Source organism: Microcebus murinus, chromosome 15 (genome assembly GCF_040939455.1).
Source record: "Microcebus murinus isolate Inina chromosome 15, M.murinus_Inina_mat1.0, whole genome shotgun sequence".
In the NCBI taxonomy this organism is placed as follows: domain Eukaryota; kingdom Metazoa; phylum Chordata; class Mammalia; order Primates; family Cheirogaleidae; genus Microcebus; species Microcebus murinus.
This window is the reverse complement of record NC_134118.1, coordinates 42,415,969-42,441,924: the sequence shown is the minus strand read 5'-3', so window position 1 is coordinate 42,441,924 and position 25,956 is coordinate 42,415,969. Positions and strand designations below refer to the sequence as shown.

The following is a 25,956-nucleotide window of genomic DNA, read 5'->3' as shown; positions in this document are numbered from 1 at the left end:
ACATATGTAACAGTATATGTCAAATACCCCATGTTCTCACTTATAAGTGGGAGCTAAATAATGTGTCTACATGGCCATAGAGAATGGAATAATAGCCACTGGAGACTTGGAAGGGTAAGAGGGTAGGAGACTGGGAGGAGGGTGAGGGGTGAAAATTACTTAATGGGTACAATGTACACTATTCGGGTGATGGCTACACTAAAAGCCTAAAGTGCACCACTGCACACTAAATCTACATAACAAAACTGCACTTGTACCCCCTAAATCTATGAAAAGTGAATAAATAAAAGCAAATGAGAAAAATGCAGATTCCTAGGCTTTTCCTCAGACTTCAAACAGGCTCTGCCTGTTCAACGTGCCCAGTCGCTGCTGATCAAATCATCTACGGAAATTCTTTCATTCAAGGCTGATGATGGGCTAGAAGAGTTGCTGATCAATACCTGGGGCAGAGGCATGGCGTTGGTATTTATAAAGAATTCCACAGGTTACTCGAATGAGAATAGAGGGTTGAGAATTACTGCTCCAAGAGTTGGTAAAAGAAAGCACTGACATGGAAGGATCCATTTCATGTTGATTTGCCATTGAACTGCCACTGAATTGTTCGTTAATCTGGAACAGTGAGAATGGCAAACATATTTAGAGTAATTATTAGTGAAGGATGGAGGGAATCATGTGAATAGAAAACAAATGCTACAACTTCTCAACATAAAACAGGCTCACCATGGCATTTCCATGACCTTGATTCTTAACCCTGGCTGCTCTTTAGAATCCTCCAGGATTAAGCTTTTAAAAAATACCAATGCCCAGGGCCCTACTCCAGACCAATTAAATCACAATCCATGGGGTTGGGGCCTGGGCTCCTGCTTATTTTAACAGCAGCCAGGTGACTCTAGTGTGCAGCCAGGCGGAACACTCCGCTGCTCTATGACACATGAGAAGCTGTTGAGTCACCTGCTATTGTTGACATCACAAGCAGGTCATGTTCTTTTCCAGACACTTGGAGGCTAGGTCTTTAGGGGAAATGATTGCGTGGCACTGTCCTTTTATCTCTTGTTTCCATTTCTTAAACCATCACCATTAGCATTCACTGCTTTATTTGTGATAGCTGTAATACCCAGATAATTTTGCCACTGATTTTTCTTGCCAAGACTATGAAGCAGTCAATCTCTTTGAGCAAAGTCCAGAAAGTTAAATCACTTGCAAATTTGTTAGGTAAAATTTGGGGGCACTGGGGGCGGGTAGTATTTGTGGAATTTTGTGATCGGTTGCTTGGCAACTATATCTAAGACAGTTAAGCTTCTGCACTCTGTAAACTGTTGGAGTTAAGAAGTTGGGTGAGCCCGGTCAATTGCTTCCTGTTATTGGAAGGAAATTAATTCTTCATTATACAGAGGGCTTGAGAAGTTGTCATTCAGAGCAGGCCATCCGTAGCTATGTCACACTTCTTCTACTTGACTCCACAGATTCTTCTGCCGTTTAGCCCTCTTACTTCTCAAGAGTTTGATCTGATCAGACGCAAGGCTGGAGCATCTTGGCAGAATGAAACACAGTGGTCAGATTCTTCTGTGACAACATATGCAGGCAGTTACCGGAAAAAACAACTGGACAAGTTCACGTGCAGCCGGTTTTCTTTTAGAGCAGGACAGCATATGCCTGAATGTAAACAGTAAGATTTCTTTGTCATTTGCACCTGGATATACCACTATAAATAGACAAGAGTGCTATTAGAAGAAAGAAGGCATTGTAGACCCTGAGAGATTTCACAGATCTTGACCTTGCATATTTTCCTGTGTAAATGTCAGTGGGAAAAATAACTAAGCGTCAGTGACCAGTTGAAATTAGGATTCCAGTCTCTATTTAGTACTCCTGAAATGACATCTACGTACTTACTCAGGAAAGTGTACAGATTTGACTAAATTGTAGATATTTGGAGTTCTCAGCAAAGAGAACTGCTCCTGAGAGCTTCTGAGAATTTCATTTTGTTTCTTGTATAGTTTTCCCATTGTCAGGAATTTAAAAGTTCCCTTAGACCAGGAAGAAACCAACTAAATTCTCTACTCCACACCTGTGGTTATCAACGCATGTAAGCACTGATGGCACCATAGACAACCTGACTGTTTATTGCAACCCGGGCCCTGTGATGGGGCCCACAGTCAAAAATTTAATTGCAGTTTGATACAGTAACTGCAACTAATAGAACTAAGTCATCAGTGCAAGGGAAGAAGATTTTATCAGTGTCTGGGGCAGGGGAGGGATTATTCTATGTCTGAAAAGATCTCAGTAAAGCAGATTTCCTCTGAGTTGGGTTAGAAGGCAGGCAAGGTGGGCAGCAGAAGAGCGCCCTGTGTGGAGGAAAGAGTGTGCACAGTGGCCAAGTGGCGTTTAACCCCGAGGACCATCAGGGAGCTGCAAGGAGTTCATTGAGTTTGAGACAGCAACTATAAGTGGGGATGTGGAAAAATGTGAGGACGCATTATGACATTTGTCCCTCTGTATATTAATTGGTAAATATATTATCCAAATTCTGGAAACCTATTTGAAAATCAATTGGATTGTTGGCTCTAACTTCAGAGGTGAGGAATAACCCATGTAGTACCTTATTAAATGCAGGTCTTTTCAAACAAAGTGCTTAAAGCTAGAATGCCTCAGAAGTACTTTCCAACTGAGTGCCTTGTCTGGTTTATTCCAACATACTATAGTTTCTGCATTTTTAATAGCTCTCAAGTATGTGGACACTTCAGTTAGCTTGGAAAGTCCCTTTGCAAACTCTGTGATATTTGAGGTATCTTTTGGCCAGATAGGGGAGTTGTCTTAGTCCATTTTCTGCTGCTATAAAAGAATATCACAGACTGGGTAGATCATAAACAGAAGTTTATTTGTCTCGTGGTTCTGGAGGCTGGGAAGTCAAAGAACAGGTGCTAGCATGTGGTAAGGGTCATTCTGGGGCAGAAGGATGGAAGGCAGAAGTGAGCACACAAGACAGACTTGCATTATAACAGCCCACTCTCAAGGTAACCATCCAACTCCCATGATTAATCCATGAGGGTTCTGCTCTCATGATCCAGTCACCTTATATTGGGCCCCCACTCCTAACACTGTTGTATTGGGGATTAAGTTTCCAACACATGAACTTTTGAGGGACACATTCAAACCATAACAGGAGTCTTCAAGCACTGCTGGGGTTCTTTCTGAAAATAGTGTTTGAAAGCCAGTGTCCAAACAGACACATTCACCACAGAGGAAAGAAGGTACTGTATTTAATAACCCTGAAAAAAATGTATGAAAATGACATCTGGTGAAAATGCACAGAACTTTGAATGTGTTTCCTATTCAAAGTGTGATTATTATGTGAATCATTCCAACCAAGACGGGCCTGTGACATTGCAAACCACCAAATAGCACAAGCTTGTGAGGTTTATTCATGTTTTGGAATCTCAGAAATGTAACTATATTTTTCACACAACTACTACTTATTTCATTAGAGGCTAAGAAGAAACAAGTGTTATAAATGAAGATGGAGGGCAGATTGAGCTCATTTTGAAAGTACTGATTATATTCTAAATTTGCTTTTGTTTTTAATCTTTTTCATGTTTAATTTTAGCCCCGAGGACAAATGTCCTTTTAAGTTCTGAGCAAAAACTGTTTGATTAAAATTTTATAAGGCTATAGACAAACAGTTTTACACTGCTATAAAGTCAAAATTGTCCAAGGGGGATTATTGGAACAAAGTATGAAATGACTGATCATTTAAAATGTAAGTCAGAAAACTATTAAAGTATAAAAAACAAATACTCTTTATTCTCCATATTTATTCACCACCTACACTGAATATCCATAATGCATAAGACAGAAGAAACTTGGTAGAAGTCTTGATCATTTAGTTCTGCATCAGTTTTAACAGCAAATATGTAAAATTCATAAACATGCAAAAAGAATGATCTTGCATTTGGAGAAAGGAGATCACTGTGACACTGAACTTAAGCTATTATGAAATATTGGTGTTAATCTCAGTTGTCTGCCAACATTCACGTAAGGAAAGAGTTGCATTTTGGAATTACTAAGGCACATATAAATTGCTATCTTGATGTTTTGTTTATTCATTTATTAATTAAATATTAAAGTCATACTATACATAAGGTCTATGTGTAGGTCTGGGGCTTTATCCATGATCAAAACATATACAGGTATAGCCCCTGCCTTCATGAGCTTTTTAGTCTAGTGAGGGAAATGATCACCAGGGAAACATATACCCTTTGTGCTTTGAAGGAAACAAATAGGGTGCTTTGTTAAAAGCAAAAAGGGAAGGAAGTTTCTTATAAAACTAGAGATAATCTTACCATATGATCCAGAAATCATACTCCTTTGTATTTACCTAGCTGATTTTAAAATTTATGTCCATGTGAATGTTGATAGCAGCTTTATTCATAATTGCCAGAAACTATTAATAGAAGGAACCAAGATGTCCTTCAATAGGTGAATGAATAAACAAACTGGGGTACCTCCAAAAAATGGAATATTATTCAGTAATAAAAAGAAATGAGGTATCAAGGTACAAAAAGCCATGGATGAATCTTAGATCCATATTCCTAAGTAAAAGATGCCAGTCTAATAAAAGTCACATACTATATGATTCCAATGATATGACGTTCTGTAAAAACAAAATGAAGACAGTAACAAATCAGTGGTTGCCAGGGGATGGAGAAAGAGTTGGATAGGTGAAGCACAGGGGTGTTCTAGTTTGTTGAACCTATTCTGTATGATACTATACTACATCATCTATAATGATGACTATAAGACATGATGTATTTGTCAGAACCCATAGCACTTTATGGCACAAAGAGTAAACCTTAATATATGCAAATTGAAAAAAATTACTTACCAGGTTGGAGGATTCCAGGATGGAATATAGAATGTAACAAAGGAATCTAGATGTACTACAAAGGAATGAAATAAAGTGCTGATCTAAGTAACTTTGGAAATAAGTGGAATTTTTAAGGCTAGAAGGCTAAAGGAACTGTACATAAACACTGTACTGTAGTTGATAAAGTTGTTACCCATGGCAGTTTGGGTAACAATTCTTGAAACCACTATACATGTATACTGAAATTGAATAATTAATAACTGGCAGATTGTGGGAGCAAAGTTTATTGCTGCTGGAGTGGGAGATTAAAGATAAGCAACAGGGAGAGGCCAGAATAATCCATACAGTAATGGATTAGAATTGGATACATCTGTATGAACTCATGTGTAGCTTAATATAGATATAGATGGTTCCATATAAAAATATTTATAGACATGTGTATACATAGATTAGTGTGCACACATATATTTCCTTTTTTTTTTGGAAGAAAGTCACTGTGCTTAGCACATATCAGCATGGACCATCAGCTTAGAGGGCCTAGAAGCAATACTTTGTCACAATGAGTACAACTGGTACCCAGATTTTGGTTTTTAATACTGTTTTCAAATCAGAGGAACCAAGATTCCTTGGGAAGATGGCTGATTTTTAGACTGGGGCAGGAGATATACAAGATGAGCCTAGAGCATCTTCTGGTGCCAGAAAGGACAAAAGTGCCAAAAAAAAAAAAAAAAAAAAAAAGCAAAACAAAAAACCTACAATAGAGCCAACTGAAAGAACTCCCCATGGCCAAAGCTGGAAAAAAATTTGAACAACAAAATAAAGTAGTATTAGATTGTAACCCAGTGTATAAAATAAATGTCCATGAATCAATTCTGCCACAAATAAATGATTGAATAAATATAGTAATTGAAGAAAAATGGCCAAATCTCCCATGCAGAAGAATTGCAAATTTATGTATTTACTTCATGCTCAAGGTGGTAGAGCATAACTCACTAATCCTTAAGTGTGAGCTGTGCATAGTGACTTTCTTCCAATAAATATGGAAAGGGAAAAGAATAACTTTACAGTGGGGAAACCAGACAAACACTACCTCAAGCCAAGTGATCAGATTAATATTGACAATGATAAGCCATGTTGATAGTCTATATCCTTGGTATGATTTGATAAGAGTGGTAGTTTACCTGTGTGATCATCCTGCCTAAAACATATTATCCTCATCTAAACATGAGAAAGACATCAGAGAAATCCCAATTTAGGGACATCCTACAAAATACCTGATCATTAATCATCAACATGTTGTCAAGGTTATGAAAACAAGGACCATCTGAGAAACCATCACAGCTATGAGGAGCATAATGTGATATGACTACTAAATGTAATGTGGTATCTGAGATGGGATCCTGGAACAGAAGGAGGACATTAGGGAAAACTTAGAAAATCTGAATGAAGTATGGACTCTAGTTAAAATATATCATCATTGGTTTATTAGCTTTTACAAATATACCATAGTAATATAAGGTACTAACAATAGGGGAGCCTAGGTGTGGCATATAGGAAAACTTTCTGCATTACCTTTACAATACATCTATTAATCTGAAGGTGTTCTAAAATTAAAATTTTATTTTTTATAAAAGGGTTTTAGCTAATGCACTAAGGCAAGAAAAGGAAAGAAACAGTATACAGATGGGGAAGGAAAAAATAAAACTGTCTTTATTTGTAGATGACATGATCATCTATATAGAAAATCTGAAAGAATCAGTAAAAAAACATTCTCCTGGAACAAATAAGCTATTACAGCAAGATTGCAGGATACAAGGTTAATATACAAAACTCAGTTGCTTTCTATATACAAGCAATGAACAAGTGGAATTTGAAATAAAAAAATACAACACCATTTACATTAGCATCCCCTAAAATGAAATACTTAAGTATAAATCTAACAAAATATGTACAAGATCTATATAAAGGAAATAAAAAAATTCTGATGAATTAAATTAAAAAATAACTAAATAACTAAATAAATGGAGAGATTTCTTTATGTCCATGGATAAAAAGATTCAATATTGTCCAAATATCTGTTCTTCCCAACTTGGTCTACAGATTCAATGCAATCATAATCAGTTAGTTTGTGATTCTAAAGTTTATGTGGAGGGACAAAAGACCAAGAATAGCCAACATAATATTGAAGGAGAAGGACAAAGTTGGAGGACTGATACTACCCAACTTCAATACTTACTATAAAGCTACAGTAATCAAGACAGTATATAGTACTAGCAAAAGAATAAACAAATAGATCAATGGAACAAAACAGAGAACCCAGAAATAGACCCACATAAATACAGTCAATTGATCTTTAACAAAGTAGCATATTCTTACAATCAGAAAATAATGGCAAATGCTGTTTGGAAGAGAGTGAAAAATCTGTTCTAGCTACAAGGCTGCCTGATAATACCACATGTGACGTCACTTCAGGGGCTTCTGAGTAGTCACTCTGTCAGAAGACACAGGATGTTGGTGGTGGTGTGGGGGGGGGTTCCCCTCTACTCTCCTTCATACTACAGGACAAAGATTATTTCTCTATGCCAACTTTGATCTCCCTCATTCAGCATCATGGACACTTAAGAGGAATATAAGCCCAGAAAAGAGGAAAAGTTGTGATAACTATGGCTAAACCTTTTGGCATAGTCCTAGATTGTTTGAAAAGCAGTGATTTTACGTTCTGAATTTGTATGTAGAGAGACAAATCCCTGAGTAAAAAAACAGCCGGTATGTTGGGTCATGCTTCTCAAAGCAAGTAGTACTGTGCCAGGGCTTGCTCGCTGAAAGCCACAGGAGAAATAGGGAGTATCAGTTTGTTACAGCAGCAATAGAAAAGTAACACAGGTGGAATGGAGAGCAGAAACATTTTTATAATAAAGAAAAAAGTTAAATAGATTTTTACAATAAAGGAAAACTAGCACAATACAAATTTTCTATAAATGCATAAATTAAAACAGGAAATAAAAAGTTAGTGCTTATCAGGAACAGTTAAAAATTATTTTTTAAATATGTCACATCCAATATGGCTAAATTAGATCATGTCTCTGGGAATAAATGTAATTAAAGATGTGTTGGATCTCTACACAGAAAACTAGAAAACATTAGTGAAAGAAAGTACAGAACATCTAAGTAAATGGAGAGATAAACCATGTTCATGGATTGAAAGACAACATTGTACAAATGTCAGTTATCCTCAAATTGATTGATAGATTCAATACCATTTCAATAGGTGTTTTTCATGGAATTTGACAAGATGATTCTAAAATTTATATGGAAATATACAGGGCCAGGAAATAGCTGGGACATTCTCACAAAAGAACAAGTTAAGAAGGCCTGTTTAACAGATAACAAATTTATTATAAAGCTTTAGTAATTAATGCAGAGTTGTATTCTAGCACTAGAATAAACAAAGACCAATGGAACAGAATAAAAAACTAAGAGACAGACCCATGCATATATAAGCACTTGATTTATCAATAAAAAAAAAGAAAAAAAAAGGTGGCAGGGCAGCAGAGAAAGGCCATGTTTTCAACTCTAGGTGGATTAATTCGGGTGAATTAAAGACCAAAATGTAAAAGGCAAATCAATGAAGCCATTAGATGACAATAAAGAGAATATCTTGATGCTCTTGAGATTGGCAAAGATTTCTTAAACAGAACACAAAAAGTACTGAAACACAAAGAAAATCAGATAAATTGGACTACCTTAAAATTAAGTATTAATAGTTCTGTTCAACCAAATACATAAAGGTATAAAGGGAAGAAGATATTTTCAACTCAGTGACTGATTCAAAGGGCTTGTATCTATGAGACAGATGATAGGTACATATGAAGAACTCCTAAAAATGAGTACCAAAACAGATAACATACTAGAAAAATAGAAAAGAAAATTCAAAATGAAATTAATAAACCAAGATATCCAAACATGTATCTAAGGGGCTCAACCACATTAGCAATCAGGAAATGCAGATTAAAATCACAATGAATTTACTCTACATACCCTCTAGAAAGTTTAAAATTTAAGTGACCATCAGTACTTAGTGTTGCTAAGGATGTGGAACAATGAGATCTCTCATTATACAGCTAGGGGGATGTGCACTGATACAGCTCTTTAGAAAAACTATTTGGTCTTCTAAAGTTGACTCTGGATATCCTAAGCCTTAGCAATTTTGCTCCTAAGTATATATCCAACTGAAATATATTTCACATGTGTACCCAAAGGCATGAATGTTATAGCAGGATTTTTCATAATAGCCAAAAAACCAAAAACAAGTATATTGTAGAATAAGCACTATTCATCAACAACAGAATAAATAGACGGTGGTGTGTTCATATGATGGAGTAATATACAGCAATGAATAAGAACAAACTATCGTTATACTCAATAATGTACACATTTTGAACTAGATGCAATACACACTGTATAATTCCTTTTATATAAAACTCAAAAGAAGGCCGGGCGCTGTGGCTCACGCCTGTAATCCTAGCTCTTGGGAGGCTGAGGCGGGCGGATTGCTCAAGGTCAGGAGTTCAAAACCAGCCTGAGCAAGAGCGAGACCCCGTCTCTACTATAAATAGAAAGAAATTAATTGGCCAACTAATATATATATATAAAATTAGCCGGGCATGGTGGCACATGCCTGTAGTCCCAGCTACTCGGGAGGCTGAGGCAGAAGGATCACTCGAGCCCAGGAGTTTGAGGTTGCTGTGAGCTAGGCTGACGCCACGGCACTCACTCTAGCCTGGACAACAAAGCAAGACTCTGTCTCAAAAAAAAAAAAAAAAAAAACTCAAAAGAAACCGGCCCAAATGAAACTAAGTGGTGACAAAAAAAAAAAAAGTAGAGAAGCAAAGAATCCATTGACTACCTGTATCAGAACCATCTGTCCCAAACTACTGAAACATAATTACTGGGAGTTGAGCTCATAAATCTGCATATTTAAATTAATACCTTCAGGTGATTCAATTGCTGGTGTAGGTTAGAAGAGGGAAAATGCAAGGTGCACCACCAGCTCCCGTCTCAGGTATGATTAGTGCTGGTTTGTGGGCTGAATACACATATAGGAGCATTTTAGGACTCTTCAGGCTGACATAATTTCATTCTACCCCTACCTCATACACAAAGTTACAGGTTCCCGAAGCTTGGAGACCCCCCTCCTTCAATCAGAGGCCATAAAACAATTATCACCATGTGTTGTACTTTAGGAATTGACAACTTTGTTCATTCTGTACAAAATAACTCCTGCTTGCTTAAAAAGGGTGTTATGTCTGGATTCGGGGAAACGGAGCTGCAGATGTGTTTGGAAGGATAGACATTGCATTTATGAGTCCCGAAATTACTCCACTGATAATTCAGTTTCAGTTTTATTTGGAAATAAGCATAATTACTATAATCTTTCATATTCCATTCATAGCACTTATCTTATTTTGAAAACAACTCCCTAGAGAAACACTCATAAATCCTGTTGAAATACTTATAAACTTAATGTTTGAGCTTTTCATACACAGAAGTTGAAAATTTTACCCTTTTATCACAAACCAGAAAACAAATCACTAAAGGCAATGAGAAAGTCCAATTTGGGTTGATTTAATGGAAGTGTGGGGTTATGGTTGGGCGTGTGGGGTTATGGTTGGGAGTGTGGAAAGAGGGAAAAGAAGAAGCAAAAGTTTAAGAAACCAAATGAAAAATGAAATTCCTATAAATCCACAGGCTTCATATGATTTATAAATCCACAAACTTAAAACTTGTTTCTTCTACTTGCTTTCTTTAGGATGCCATTGCCAAACAGGTCTGCCTGGAATCTGCCACTCTGCCAGGCCAACACCAAGGAGACTACAGCTGCTAAAGGCAAGTGCAACATGATCGGTTTTTCCGAGCCCTTTTGCCCAGGTTGCTGTGTTTCTTTTAGGTTTCTCCCTCCAGCTTTAGTGAGCTATGATTGACAAATAAAAATCATATGTATTTGAGATGTACAACATAATGTTTGGATATATGTATATATTGTGAAACGATTACCACAATCAAGCTAATAGCATATCAGTCATCTCACATAGTTACCGCGTGTGTGTGTGTGTGTGTGTGTATTGTGCACGTGCACGTGTGTATGTGGGGGGCAGGGAAGTGTGTAGTGAGAACACTTGAGATCTACTCTCAGCAAACTTCAAGTATACATTTTTATTAACCATAATCACTGTGCTGTACATTAAGTCCCCAGAACTTTGTCTTTCACTGAAAGTTTGTACCCTTTGACCAACATCTCCCCGTTTCCCTCACCCTACAGTGCCTGGTAACCACCATTATGCTCTCTGTTTCTATAAGTTTGACTTTTTTAGATTTGGCAGATAAGTGAGATCATGCAATATTTGTCTTTCTGGGCCTGGCTTATTTCATTTAGCATAAGGTCCTCCAGGTTCACCCACATTGTCACAAATGGCAGGATTTTCTTTCTTTTTTTTTTAAGGCTGAATAATAATATTATATATATATATATATACATATATATATATGCACACCATGTTTTCTTTATCCATTCATCAGTGGACACTTAGGTTGTTTCTACATGTTGACTATTGTGAATAATGCTGCAAGAACATGAGAGTACAGCTATCTCTTTCAAGATAATGATTTTATTTCCTTTGGATATATATCAGTGGGATTGCTAAATCATATAGTAATTCCATTTTTAATTTTTTGAGCAACCTCTATGCTGTTTTCCATAGTTGCTGTACCAATTTACCTCCCCACCAACAGTGCACAAGGGTTCCCTCTTCACCACATCTTTGCCAACACTTGTTATCATTTGACTTTTTCATAGTAGCTATCCTAACAGGTGTGAGGTGATACTTGGTTGTGGTATTGATTTCCATTTCCCATTTCCCTGATGATCAGTGATGTTGAGCACATTCTTACAATATATACTTTTTGGCTATTTGTATGTGTTCTTTGGAAAAATGTCTATTCAAGTCATTTGCCAATTTTTTATCAGGGTGTTTATTTGTTGTTGAGTTATATGAGTACCTTTTATGTTTTGGATATTAATCCCTTATCTGAGAGATGGCTTACAATTATTTTCTCCCATTCTGTAGGATATCTTTTCATTTTGTTGATTATTTCCTTTCTGGTACAGAAACATTTTATTTTGATATAGTCTCACTTGTTTATTTTTGCTTTAGTTGCCTTTGCTATTGATGTCATATTCAAAACAAACAAAAACAAAACAAAACAAAGCAAAACCAGCAAGTGCTGATGGAGAAGCTGCAGTAAGTTATCCATATCTAGCTAAGATAATTGATGAAGGTGGCTACTATAAACATATTTTCAATGTATATCAAACAGCCTGATATTGGAAGAATATGTCACCTAGGACTTTCATAGCTAGAGAGAAGTCAAGACCTGCCTTCAAAGCTTCAAACAACAGGCTGATTCTCTTGTTAGGGGCTAATGCAGCTGGTGATTTTAAGTTGAACCCAATTCTTATTTTCCATTCTGAAAATCCTAGGTCCTTTAAAAATTGGGCTAAATCTACTCAGCCTATGCTCTATAAATGGAACAACAAAGCCTGGATGAGAGCACATCTGTTTACAGCATGGTTTACTGAATATTTTAAGCCTACTGTTGAGACCTACTGCTCAGAAAAAAATATTCCTTTCAAAATATTACTGCTCATTGACAATGCACCTGGATACTCATGAGCTCTTATAGAGATGTACAAGGATATTCATGTTTTTCATGCCTGCTAACACAATATTCATTTTGTAGCCTGTGGATCAAGTAATAATTTTGACTTTTAAGTCTTATAACTTAAGAAATACATTTTATAAGGTGAGAGCTGCCATAGATAGTGATTCCTCTGATGGATTTGGGCAAAGTTAATTGAAAACCTTCTGGAATGCACTCACTATTCTAGATGTCATTAGGAACATTCATGATTCATGGGAGAAGGTCAAAATATCAACATTAATAGGAGTTTGGAAGATGTTGATTCCAATCCTCATGGATGACTTTGAGGAGCTTAAGAATTCAGTGGATGTCTACAGATGTGGTGGAAATAGCAAGAGAACTAGAAGTGGAGCCTTAAGATGGGACTGAATGGCTGCAATCTTATGTTAAAACGTGAACAGATGAGGAATTGCTTCTTATGGATGAGCAAAGAAAAGTAGTTTCTTGAGATGGAATCTACTCCTGGCAAAGATGAACATTGCTGAAATGACAACAAAGGATTTATAATATTACCTGAACTGAATTGAATAAGCAGCAACAGAGTTTGAGAGGATTGACTCCAGTTGAAAGAAGTTCTACCATGGGTAAATTGCTATCAAATAGCATCACATGCTACAGAGAGATCTTTTTTGAAAGGAAGAGTCAACCAATGTGGCAAACTTCATTGTTGTCTTACTGTATAAAATTTCTACAGCCACCCCAAACTTCAGCAAGCACACCACCCTCATCATTAGCAGCCATCAACATCGAGGCAAGACCCTCCACCAGCAAAATGATTATGGCTCACTGAAGGCTCCTATGTTAGTGTTTTTTTACCAATAAAATATTTTTAATTTAAGTATGTTCATTTTTTAGACTACAGTAAGCATAGTGTAAACATAACTTCTATATGCAATGGGAAACAAAAAATTCATGTTACTTACTTTACTGTGATACTCATTTTATTACTGTGGTCTAGAACTGAGCCCACACCATCTCTAAGGTATAGCTGTATCCAACATGATTTTATGGGATACATATAGATAGTAAAAAGTTACTAAATGAAGCAAATTAACATACTCATCATTTCACATAGTTATCCAGTTTTTTTGTTTTTGTGGCAAGAGCAGCTTAAATCTACTTATTTAGCATAAATCCCATATACAGTACAATTTTATTACCGACAGTCCTCATGTTGTATGTTCGATCTCTAGACTTGTTCTCCCCTATATATCTGCTACTGTGTATCCTCTGACTTATACATTGTTTGTTTTTTGATTTCTATCTCTTTGCTAAAATTCTCAATTTATTCATGTATTGTCTTCCTGATTTCACTGAATTTTTTGTGTTCTCTTGTAGCTTGCTATGCTACCTTAACACAATTATTTTGAATTAGTTGTCAGGAAATGTACAGATCTCCATGGGTGGGGGGAGTTGTTACTGAAAAATTACAGTGTTTCTTTGGCGGTGTCATGTTTCCTTGATTTTTCATATTCCCTATGTCCTGAGTTTCTGTCTTCACGTTTGAAGATGCAGTCATGTCCTCCAGTCTCTCCTGACTGGCCTCAGGAGAGAAAACCTTCGCCAGTCAGCTCAGAAAGGGATTTTGAGGCTCTCTCAGATGTTTTCTATGCATGCACCTGCTCCATACTTCTTGCCCCCTCTTTGGAGAGGATTCTTAAGATTGTATGCCTTCTCTCAATCCTGCAAAGCCAGGCCAAATGCTGAGAGCCTCCTGTTTGTGTTCTCAGGAGAGCTGCCCTGAAATGCTCAAATTTCTCCCAATCCCATGGAGTCAGGCTCTGTCTGTGCATGCCATCCAGCAGAGGCTTACACGCCCTGTCCTTGGGGAACCGGCTACAGGGTGGGGACAGTGAAGCAGTGGCGGTGCCTGTGGGTCAGTTGGGATGGGGTCTGCAGGTGAAGCAACCCAACCAGCATATGGGTGAGGATCCTGATGAAGTCCCTGAAGCACTAAGTAGGATCCATGGCCTTTCATTGAGCTCCAAACCTTGGTTGCTGTGAATCCCTGCCCATCTTCCCTGCTCTTAGCCTCCCTCAACCCCTCAGCTGAGCTAACTACCTCAATATTCTGTGTGAGGTGAGAAAGAAGTGGGCCCCTTGGGCAGTGTTGAGCACGGCTGGAGGAGCCAGGTGCTCACTCACTACACTCTCACTTTTTCCCGTGGAAGACATCATGGGCTCAGGAGATGTTTCTTGGCATGGAGTTGTGCTGCCCTGGGGGAGGACTGATAAGGGTAAAGGGAAATTGTTCTTCTCATCCTCTTCGATGCATCTATTCTTGGAGTTTTTACTCCAATAGTGTGCTGGAACTTCTCTACTAGACACCTGGGCTCCCATAAAGGTGCTGTCATCTGTGGGTGGTTGTCAAAATCAATACTTCAGGGGGAGATGATGGTAGAAAACTCCTATTCCACCATTTTATTGAAATCACTCTCCTCTACCTTTAGGGTCTTGATTATAGCCCATATGGCTTCCATTTGCCTAACGAAGGCAAGAAAACGACCATGTCCCCCTCTGGATATGTTACTCTTAAAAATGACAGTTCTTCCAAGGCCAAAAAAAAAAAAGTTTCTCCTTCATATTAGTCCCAGAATGAAACTTCTGGTCTCCAGCAGAGCTTGGAGCTCTAGATAATGTAATCTGAGCTTTACAGGGTACAACAAAGAACTAAGAATAGAAACCAAAACTATTAGGTTGGTGCAAAGGTAATTGCAGTCTCTGACCATGAATTTTAAATCATTATAACTAGGCTCAAACACATCTTTATTAATCAAAATAGGAACTATTATAAGCAACACATTATTGCCAACAAGAAATGTTCCTTTATTCCTGTAGCATAAAAATCCATGCTTCAGGATTCCACAGACTCTTGGAAAGCATTTTTCATATCCTGCTGATGGTGGAAGAGTTTTCCCTGCAGAAAGTTGTGGAGACGCTTGAAGAAGTGGTAGTCAGTTGGCGAGAGGTCAGGTGAATAAGGCGGATGAGGCAAAACTTCACAGCCCAATTCATTCAAGTTTTGAAGCATTGGTTGTGTGACATGTGGTTGGGCGTTGTCCTGGAGAAGAATTGGGCCCTTTCTGTTGACCAATGCCAGCTGCAGGCATTACAGTTTTCAGTGCATCTCATCGATTTGCTGAGCATACTTCTCAGATGTAATGATTTCACCAGGATTCAGGAAGCTGTAGTGGATCAGACTGGCAGTAAACCACTAAACAGTGACCATGATCTTTTTTGGCCTTGGGATATGCTTTGGAACATCTTCTCCGTCCAACCACTGAGCTGGTCGTTGCACATTGTTGGATAAAATCCACTTTTCCTCGCATGTCACAATCCAAACAAGAAATGGTTCTCTGTTGTTGCATACAAGAAGAGAAGATGGCACTTCAAAACGATGATTACTTTGATTTCTGGTCAGCTCATGAGGCACCCACTTATCGAGCTTTTTCACCTTTCCAATTTACTTCAAATGTGGAATGACCATAGAACCATCAATGTTGAGTTCTTTGGCAACTTCTTTTGTAGTCGTAAGAGGATCAGCTTCGATGATTGCTCTCAATTGGTCGTTTTCAACTTCCGATGGCCGGCCACTGTGCTCCTTGTCTTCGAGGCTCTTGTCTCCTTTGCAAAACTTCTCGAACCACCACTGCATGTACATTCATTAGCAGTTCCTAGGCCTAATGGGTTGTTGATGTTACAAGTTGTCTCTGCTGCTTTACAACCCATTTTGAACTTGAATAAGAAAATCGCTTGAATTTGCTTTTTGTCTAACATGATTTCCATAGTATAAAATAAACAGACAGTAATAAGTCATTAGCAAAAAGAACAGAAAGTGAGAAATGTACATTAATATGATGTATAACATAACCACATTTATTTAAGAATGTATTCCAATATCAAATAGCAAATTTCAACAATGTTAAAACCGCAATTACTTTTGCACAAGCCTTAATATAAACCTTAATATCAACTCATAATCTATTTACATCTATAACCCCTTCCACTCTGTTTTAGTTAAGTTAGGTTAACACTAGTTGCTATAATAGATAAACCCCCAAATTCCAGGTGCTTACCACAATAAAAGATTTTTTTCTTCTTTTCACAAGGGCCAAGGTGGCTATTCTACAGAGAGACAATCTTCATGGTGATTTAGGGACACAGACTTCCTTCCTCTTGGGGTTCTACCATCCCCTGGGACCCTAGAGTGCTTTGTCTCCATCTGGCAGGTGGCAGATTAAGGGTAGGGAAGCCACATATGCTCTTTCTGCACTTCAGCCTGGAAGTGACATGCATTACTGATGCTCACATTGCAATGCAATGCAAGAGGGCTCAGAAATGGATTCCTCGGCTAGGCAGCCACAACCTGGCAACAACTGCACACTATGGAAGGGAATGTACTCTGATTTTGAGAAGGGAACACTATAGATTTTTTCCACATAATTACAATCTCTCAGGGTTGATTTTTTGAAGGTTTAATAAGATCAATGATTGTAATCTCAAATTGGGATTTTTAGCACTTTATAAAATATTCTGGTAATGCTTGCCCATTTGCTGTAGTATTTAAAGTTTTGATGGAGGGGGACAGTATTTAGTGGAAAAAGTTATCCTGCAGCCCTTTGGGGTTTTTGTAAATAATGGAGATAAAGGTTTTTAATGGTTGCCTTGGACAATTGGTGTTCTGCTGGCTTTCCTAATGCAATTTGACTTTATGGGAATAGTACATCTGAGATGGGTTTTATGTGTTCCTCTGTGGTTTGCCGAGGTAAGAGGACAGGACAGCTGACCATTTGTGCTAGTGTTAAAATCAGGAAAGACTTTCTTTTTCCCCTTTGCAGCAAATAACATAAAATTGAAACCCTCTACATAGCTTGGAGACAAGTCTGAGCTCGTGTGTGGGAAATTAAACAGGCTGATCACATCATTCATAGTAAGTCAAGGTGACAGTGCATCTGATCTGCAGCACAAAGTACAATCTGATTACATTCACATTGATATTTGTGCCCTTCAGAATTCTGATTAACCTCACTAATCACCTGTGGCTTGCCAGAGCGGCTGAGCAGTGCTGCAGTTGGGTGGAAGTGAGTGGTTTGCAGGGTCGTCACATGGGTAGCAAAAGTGATAATTTACCACTCTACAACAGGTGTTACTTTGCTTTCCTATCTTATCTGCAATTTTTATGGTAAAGTATTGGTAGGAGGAAAGGTAGAAATGACATAGTATATATATTCATAATGATGACATCAATTTACCTTTTTCAGAAATTCTTCTCAAATGGTCATTTGAATATAATTGATGGCTCCTCTCTTCATTTAGAGGAGACAGTAAATCAAGGCAGAATTATTGAATTTACCCAAATGATACTTGCTCCTTGCACTTCTTTTTGATTTCCATGTCTAATTTTTAGAATATCCGTGTTAATTTTGCTAGAACTCCCTAATGAAGGGAGCTTTTAACTCCCTTTTAACATGAAGTCAAGGATCATATTGTCAATACAAGCCAAAAGCTGTCACCTGTTCAGAGAGGCCTTCCCTGAATATCAGGTTTAAAGTAAGTTCTTCACATTCTCACACCCTTAATTTCTATCTTGATATCTACTTTGCTTTCTATGTATTATGGCATTTGTTTACTCATTTACTATCTCTTTCTCATCCTATAATATAAGCTTCATGAAGGCAAGAACTTGTCTTTCTTTCTTGTCTCTGTATCCTTAGAACCTGGGACAGGACTTAACATAAACCAGATGTTTTATAATTGTAGACATGAGCAGACTGTATTCCCCACAGCTTGTTACCATGCTGCTTATCTGAAGGGGCCCCACCCCCTCAGGAGGCAGGGCCAAGGCACCATTTTGAAGGTTTAATGCTGGGCTGTACCCCAGTCTTGCTTGGGCTGATTTTGAGGTGACGTAGCTGCAGCTGCCACCCAGATGGGGAGGGACAGGGAAGAGCAATCTCTCCCTAAGCACAGCCAGGACAACACCCACTGCCCTGACACAGGCAGCTGTGGGACTGGAGACTGATGACAGCTGCCAGCAACACCAGCATGGACCATCTGGGTCTCAGTGGGTTGTTCTACCACTGCCACTGCCACCACCCACATCACACCAGCCACCACCAGGGGCCTGAGAACATACCCACACATTCAGGTCACTGTTTCCACTACTAGCTTCTGTGCAAGCCACCTGAAGGCCCAAAAAGTGTCCATCCCACTAACAGGACCCACTAACACCTGTGCCAGTATAAGCTTTTCTGGGGCCTAAACATAGGCATACTCAGCCCACTCCTGCCACCACTGGGATCTGAAGACCGTCCAAATCTCCAGGAAAACTTTACCACAGCCTCAACTAACAACCATATCCTAAGCCACCAAGGAAAGCACAGATACCACTGACCCTATGTACTGCTGAAGAAATCATATAAAGATCACATTACTGCACACATCCAAAGTCAAAGCCAAAGTGTCCTATTCAATGAACAAATACACATCTTCAGGAAAAAATTTTCCCTTTGAAAGAAATTTCAAAAAAATTGGAATAAGCAACAGCTACATCAGATGCATAGATATCAATGGAAGGACACAGGAAACATGTAAAAGCAAGGAAATATGACACGTCCCCTCCACTCTATCTGGGGATGCCTAGGAGTGAAACCCACCCACCTACCCTCTACAAAGAAGCCTAGTGCTTACCTGTCTCTTTCTGTGTGTGACTCCACATGATTTTCTACCTGTCAATTAAGTTATTTCTACCTGAGGTGCTGCACTTTTTACCCCCACCCCCTGTTCACTGGGAATGTTCTTTCTGCCCTTCTTCCACCCATCTCGCCCATACCGGTTGCCTGGAAGGGATGAATTTGACCACTTTCTGGTAACAGGTCCATTCTGTTGAGGGGAGAAGAGGGCTTCCAAAGGCTTTAGCATGATCATCTTCATTGCTTTTCCCTAGGGCCACTCTTACTTGCCTTCAACAAAGGAAAGCTGCTCCTGTGGGATAGTTGAGGGGTGGGGGTCGGACAGACAGACTGCTCCGTCTCCTAAGCACTGCCTCACTCTCCTTCTCCCATTTCACTGTGGAACCCGACAGCCATAGCCACCGCTGCCCAGGGTGTGCTGCAGGGGGAACAAGGTGACTTAGAATAAGCCTCACTCACCACAGGTGTCCCACAGTCACTCCAGATGTGAGCTTTCATAGCAGAGGAACCTTCTAATACAGGCATTTAGTTTGTTTTCTGGCGAATTTGTATGCCCTGCTGTGTGAAGTGCATATATTTCTTTGAAACTATGGAAAGGAAAAAAAAAACAAAGATCCCACTGGCCACCAATAAATCTGGGTAGAATGATAAGCACTGTGCCTGGAATTGAGGTCCTCACCACACTAAAAATGACAGCTATGCTGTAAGATTGCCAGCACACCCCAAAGAATCCCAGGATGCACCTCCGGACTCAGGAAATACCAATGTCCCTTCCAGGTGTCGGGAATTTTGTTTTGTTTTGTTTTGCTGTACTTAAAATTAGGAAACAGACTAATAAATGGTTAAATGTGTTTGCCAGAAAATATTCAAGTGTAAGGCAACAGTTTCCAAATTCCCCGCAGAGACTGGACACAAGGGAACATTGGCAGCCAAGCCTGTTATTAAGAAGGTCACAAGATGCCATCTGTTCTGCATGCACTTTACTGTTCAAGCATAACATCAACTAGGAGGTGGCTGCAATTGATTTTGCCTGTGAACTTAAAAGATAGCACGATGGTGGGCACTGCAGTGATTTTAGTAGGCTTATATGAACAAACCATGCGTCTGCCTGTGAGATGCCTGGAGTTACTTGAGGAGAGAATAGGAGAAGGGAGAAGCATTAGTTTTAATTATGTCCTTGCTTATAGCTCACATGGAATTTGGGATGCTGCTGACTGATTTTTGTAATTTTTCTATGCCTGGTTTTAGCCATCTATAAGATATGATAATAGCACTGCTTTCTTATAATTGTGAAGTTAACAATTGAAATGAGTGCCTTATTCTTTTATTCACAACTTAAAAAAATTTTTTTAATCCATAGAAAAGTTGAAAGAATAGTACAACCAATACCTACCTACTCTCTCCTAGATTCATCAGTTGTTAGCATTTTGCCACATTGATTAACATTTCGCTTTATTTCTGTCTCTATATACGGATATGTGTATAGACTTCTTTGCTGGTGTAATGAGAGGACGATAAACATACTCTAATGGTATATCCTTAAATACTTCTCCTATGAATAAGAATGTTCTCTTATATAACCACAGTACTATTATCACGCTCAAGAAATTTAACATTGATAGAATAGTTTTTATCTAATATAGATCATTGAATCACTTATTCTTAAAAATCTGTCAGGAAAGAGATTGGTTCTATAATCTAGCCAGCCCAACGATTAACACATCTCTCTCTAAGACAGTGATACCTTATATTTTTGAAGCACTTTGAAAAATCTGAAGAAAGCTCTAGGCCCTGTCTTCAGAAAAGTGTCCATAAAGACATCGATATTGGCCAGCAACGCATAAATCTTGGATCCCTGCAGGGTGTCCATGGTTTAACATTTAATCTAAATTCTCCTCCTTTGTATATACACCATTTAAGACCATGGTACTCAAAAAAGATGGAAAACAGTTTGTCTTCACCTTTCCACCATTATGTTTTTTATTTATCAAACTTCATTTCAAGGAACTCAAAGTTTCAAGAAACTCAGAGATAGGTAGTTGGAAATTCAAATTATCCCTACTCTATTAAAAGAAAACTGCATCCCAAATAAGGCCGACAGTTGTACTATGACAGACACCCAGGAGGTGGACTACATGACTAGAATAGAAGACCTAGAAGAATACTGCCAAACTTGAGTTTCTGTGATTCTGCAAGAGCTGACACTCACAAGCCTATACTTGCTTTCTTGATAATTTATTTTTAAAAACCAAATACCTGTAACATTCCATCAAGGTTGGCACAACATGTAAGGACCTAATATCTAAAGGTAGAATTTGTCAGCAGTTACTAAGATATTAGTTTCATCAACAAAATCACCCAATTCGCTTATAGTTCTAGGACCCGGAAGTAGAAGCAGCGAGGTGGATACATGCTAGCAAATTAGGGTAACATTAAACGTCCTTAATTAAAAGGGTAGCTGAAACTGCCAAGGTCAAGTTGCACTGTGGGCTCTATTTTGTCAACCGTGAACTCACAAAGAAAAATCATTAGCTAAGCATACTCCAACATATGTGAGTTTACTAGTGTTTCTCTCCATAAATAGATTAAAGAAAATAAGAGATATTCCTAGCTCAGTTAGAAAAATGACCAAGTTTGGCTAAAATATGGATACAAATGTGTAAATACCTCACGCTATGGTTTAGCACAAATTCTAATGTCTGGTTTGTTTTTTTTCCATAACACATCAAATGCCTCAAAATTACTTTCTGTAAAACTTTAATATTATAGAATCATATCATTTACTAATTACTGATTATCTAGCATAATTCTTGAAAGAAAGGGTAACAAAAAGCTAATTAATCCTCTGGTAGGCCTATGGGATTTACAGAAGTCTTATAGAGCTTTGGAAGGCTAAGAATTCACCCAGCATAGAAAAATCAGACCTAATTGTACAGGATAAACTTCTTATTTATCTGCATTTATTATAGATATGAAAAAGTGGGGTTTTTTAAATGTAGCTAAATAATTGTTAAGCTTTTTGACTCTAACTTAAGATACTATGTTTACAAGAAGTTTGTTACATGAAATAGCATACATAACAATGAATATTTGTCAAAGGCTATTTCTCTCCCTTGACTCATCCCAAGTGACTGGAGTCTATCATATTATATAAAGGAAGACACCCTTTCAGCATTTCCCCCCTAAATTTTAATAAAAATACACCAGAGAACTCAACATTCTTAGTCACCAGGGAAATGCAAATTAAAAACACCATATCACTTCATGTACATTAGAATGGCTGTAATCACAAAACCAGACAATACAAATGATAATATGGAAAAACTGGAAACTTCATTCATTGCTGATGGGAACGTAAAATAGGACAACCATGCTGGGAAACACTTTGGTGGTCTTTAAAAGTTAAACATAAATTAATCATAGGATCCAGCAATTTCACACCTGGGTTATTTTTACCTGAGATAAATGAAAACCTATGTCTACACAAAGACTTGCACGTGAATGTTCAATGCAGCATAATCCATAGTAGCCAAAATTGGAAACAACACTAATGTCCATCAACTGGTGAATGAATAACAAAATCGAGTATATTCATACAGTGGAATACTATTCAGCAAAAAAAAAAAAAAAATGAACAAAATACTCAAACAGCTAATGTACCTCAACTTCAAAAACATTATATTAAGTTTAAAACCCAGACATGAAAGATCACATAGTACATGAGTCAATTATATGGTGGATCCAGTAAAGACAAATCTATATAGAAAGAAAAGATTAGTGGTTTTCTGGTGCTGATGATAGGAAAGGGGATTAACTGTTAAAGAGCATGAGGGATTGTATTGTGGGGATGAAAATACACTAACAACAGATTGTGGTGATGGTTGCATAACTTGGTAAATTTACTTAAAATCATTGAACTGTACATGTGAAGTGGATCAATTTTATGGTATATAAATTATACCTTAGTAAGTTGTTAAAAAATGTACCTATGTTTCTCAAGACCTTAATAACAATTTATAGCCTTGGAATTTCAGTATAGTCTTGATCCTCTGATTCTAAGAGGTAATCTGTGTATCATAGAAGAATGTTCCAGACACAAAATGTTTACCCTCCCAAAAGATCCAGAAGGTTTACTACAAATTTAACTTTTAATCATAATTTCATCTTACCTGATTAATGCTTACTGTTTAAAAAAATATTATTCTTAATTGACATGTAATAATTTTACATATTTCTGGGCTATAGTGTGATATTTCAAAACATGTATAATATATAAGGTGTAAAGAGCAAATCAGGGTCATCAGCATATCCATCACCTCAACACTGCAAACACTTATGATTTCTTTGTGTTGGGAACATTCAAAATGCTCTCTTTTAGCTATTTGAAAATATACAATAAATTATTGTTAACTATAGACACCCTACAGCGCTATAGAACATCAACACTTATACCTACTATAAAGCTGTAATTTTTGGTCAGATGTTAATGTGTGTCTAATTTGTTGGTAATAGCCTAATTGGGAGTGTAAGAAATTTTATTCTAACACTATGGTTAATCTTGATGTTCCCTCTTTATTTGCATGCAGGACTATTTCCTAATATAACCAAACCCTTTAAAACATCATTTGATGTCAAACATGAAGTGGTAAGTCCAACATTTCTCAGGGATCATTTCCCTGCACAGAGCTTAAGTGATTGCACACTGCATATTACTCATTAAAAACAAAACAAAAGGGGTTGGAATTTTTTAAAATAATATTCATCAGACATTTATTTCTGAGTGCTTATTATGCGTGTAGTTTTCTAATAGGGGATGGGGAAACAAAGAAAGCCAAGGTTACAAACTGTGAACAACTGGTGATGCTGTGTTTTTATCTTAGTTACCAATTTTTCCTCTTTCTCATGCATGGCAATTATATGTAATATATTGACAATTAACAAAAACAGCTTTTCTCTGATTGTAAACTTACAAAAAATACAGAGAAATAAAAACAAAACTAAAAATCTTCTGAAATCCTTTCCCTTTCCTAGGGATAATCACCATTTCTGTTTTAGCGAAAATCCTTACAAATATCTCTCCATACTTACATATATACAACGATACAGGCACATACACATGCCGTATATGGGTGAGATCACACCGGACATTGTCCTCTGTAATCTGCTTTTTATCTCAATATCTTCATGGACATCTTTCAGTGTTAATAAGCATTAATTATTTGTCATCACCTTTAATGGATACATAATATTCCTCATAATTTTAACATACCCCATATTCCCAGGCTTTAAGTTTTTCAGATTTATAACTATTATAAACAATGCTGTGATTAATAAAATTTGAATATACATTTTTGCAATTATAAAATCACCTCTTCAGGGTACATTCTCCTAAGCATGCTTGGGTCAGAAGGTATGCTTAATTTACATATGGCCTTCCAAAAAGTTGGCCTCGTGCCCCAGCAGCACAGGACTGTTTTCCTATATTCTAACACTGGCTTTAAAAAATAATCTTACTGTTTTCCAATTTGATAGATGAAGGTATTTCATTTTTTTCATTTAATTTCTTTATTAGTGAGGTTGAACATCTTCTCTTATGTTTATTAGTTATTCATAGTCTTTCATGAATTGTATATCAATCATAGGTGATTCTTGTTAGTCACAGTACTTACATTTTGTAATGTCACCACGAACACTGAATTAAGGACTACTGAACCATTGCTCCTAGAGGAAATATAAGGTTAAGTTCCTGGGAGCCTCCAATCACAACATTTTTGTCAAAGGATCAATATGTAACTTTGTTTTTATGTATGTTTCTATTTAAAGAAATTTCATTTAATATATGTTGTTAACTTATGAACATTGAATTCCTGGTTAACAGCCCTATAACTCATGCCAGAGTGGAGCTTAATTAACACACATCTTTTCTCTGTGAGGTACATCAGAGCCTTCTTGTGCTTAGGAACCCTAGACAGCACTTCGGTGCTATGCTTGGGGGGCATTTTAAACAGCTAAATCACTAACAGAACCCATACAAATGTGGAAAATGTGGCACCAGCAAAAAGGACTGCAGAAAGGACACCTGATTACAGTACAAGAGCTGAAACAAGAAGGGCTTGTTCACCTTGTTTGACATCACCTGGGAAAGGGCATGTCAGGTGACTCAAACTTTTGCCAGTCTGTACATGTCTGCAAATGACCTCATAAGTGCTCTGAGCATTGCCTTTGGGATTACAAATAAGTTTTAGTAAGTAGGTGAATTCACAAATACGAATCCATAAATAATGAGGAATGACTGTATTTCCTTTGTCCATTTTCCTATTAGGGTGTTTAGCTTTTACTTAACTGATTTGCATACACTATTTGGATATTAGGATTGTACTCTTTTGCCTAGCCTATTTCATAAATATTTCCCCCAAATTTGTCTTTCCATTTTACTGTTATTGTCTGTTACTACAGTGGTGGCTTTTTTTTTTTTTCCTTAGAGACTGAGTCTCACTGTATTGCTCCAACTCCTAGGCTCAGGAGATCCTCCTGCCTCAGCCTCCAGAGTAGCGGGAACTATAGGCTCCAGCCACCACACCCACAGCAGTGGCTTTTGACAGCAGCATAAAAGTGCTTTTTGCATGGGGGGGAAGCAGGGGATAA

The 25,956-nt window shown here is 37.6% G+C and overlaps 1 protein-coding gene across 1 annotated transcript in view; it reads left to right on the top strand.

Annotated features, from left to right (window-relative positions):
* Positions 1-1,433: 1,433 nt before the first annotated feature.
* C15H4orf51 (chromosome 15 C4orf51 homolog) overlaps positions 1,434-25,956 on the top strand; it is a 47,483-nt gene continuing 22,960 nt past the window's right edge. Inside the window, exons 1-3 of the mRNA XM_012783783.3 lie at positions 1,434-1,666; positions 10,671-10,747; positions 23,898-23,956. Coding sequence (XP_012639237.1) covers positions 1,434-1,666; positions 10,671-10,747; positions 23,898-23,956 — 369 coding nt within the window. The remainder of the gene's footprint in view (positions 1,667-10,670; positions 10,748-23,897; positions 23,957-25,956) is intronic.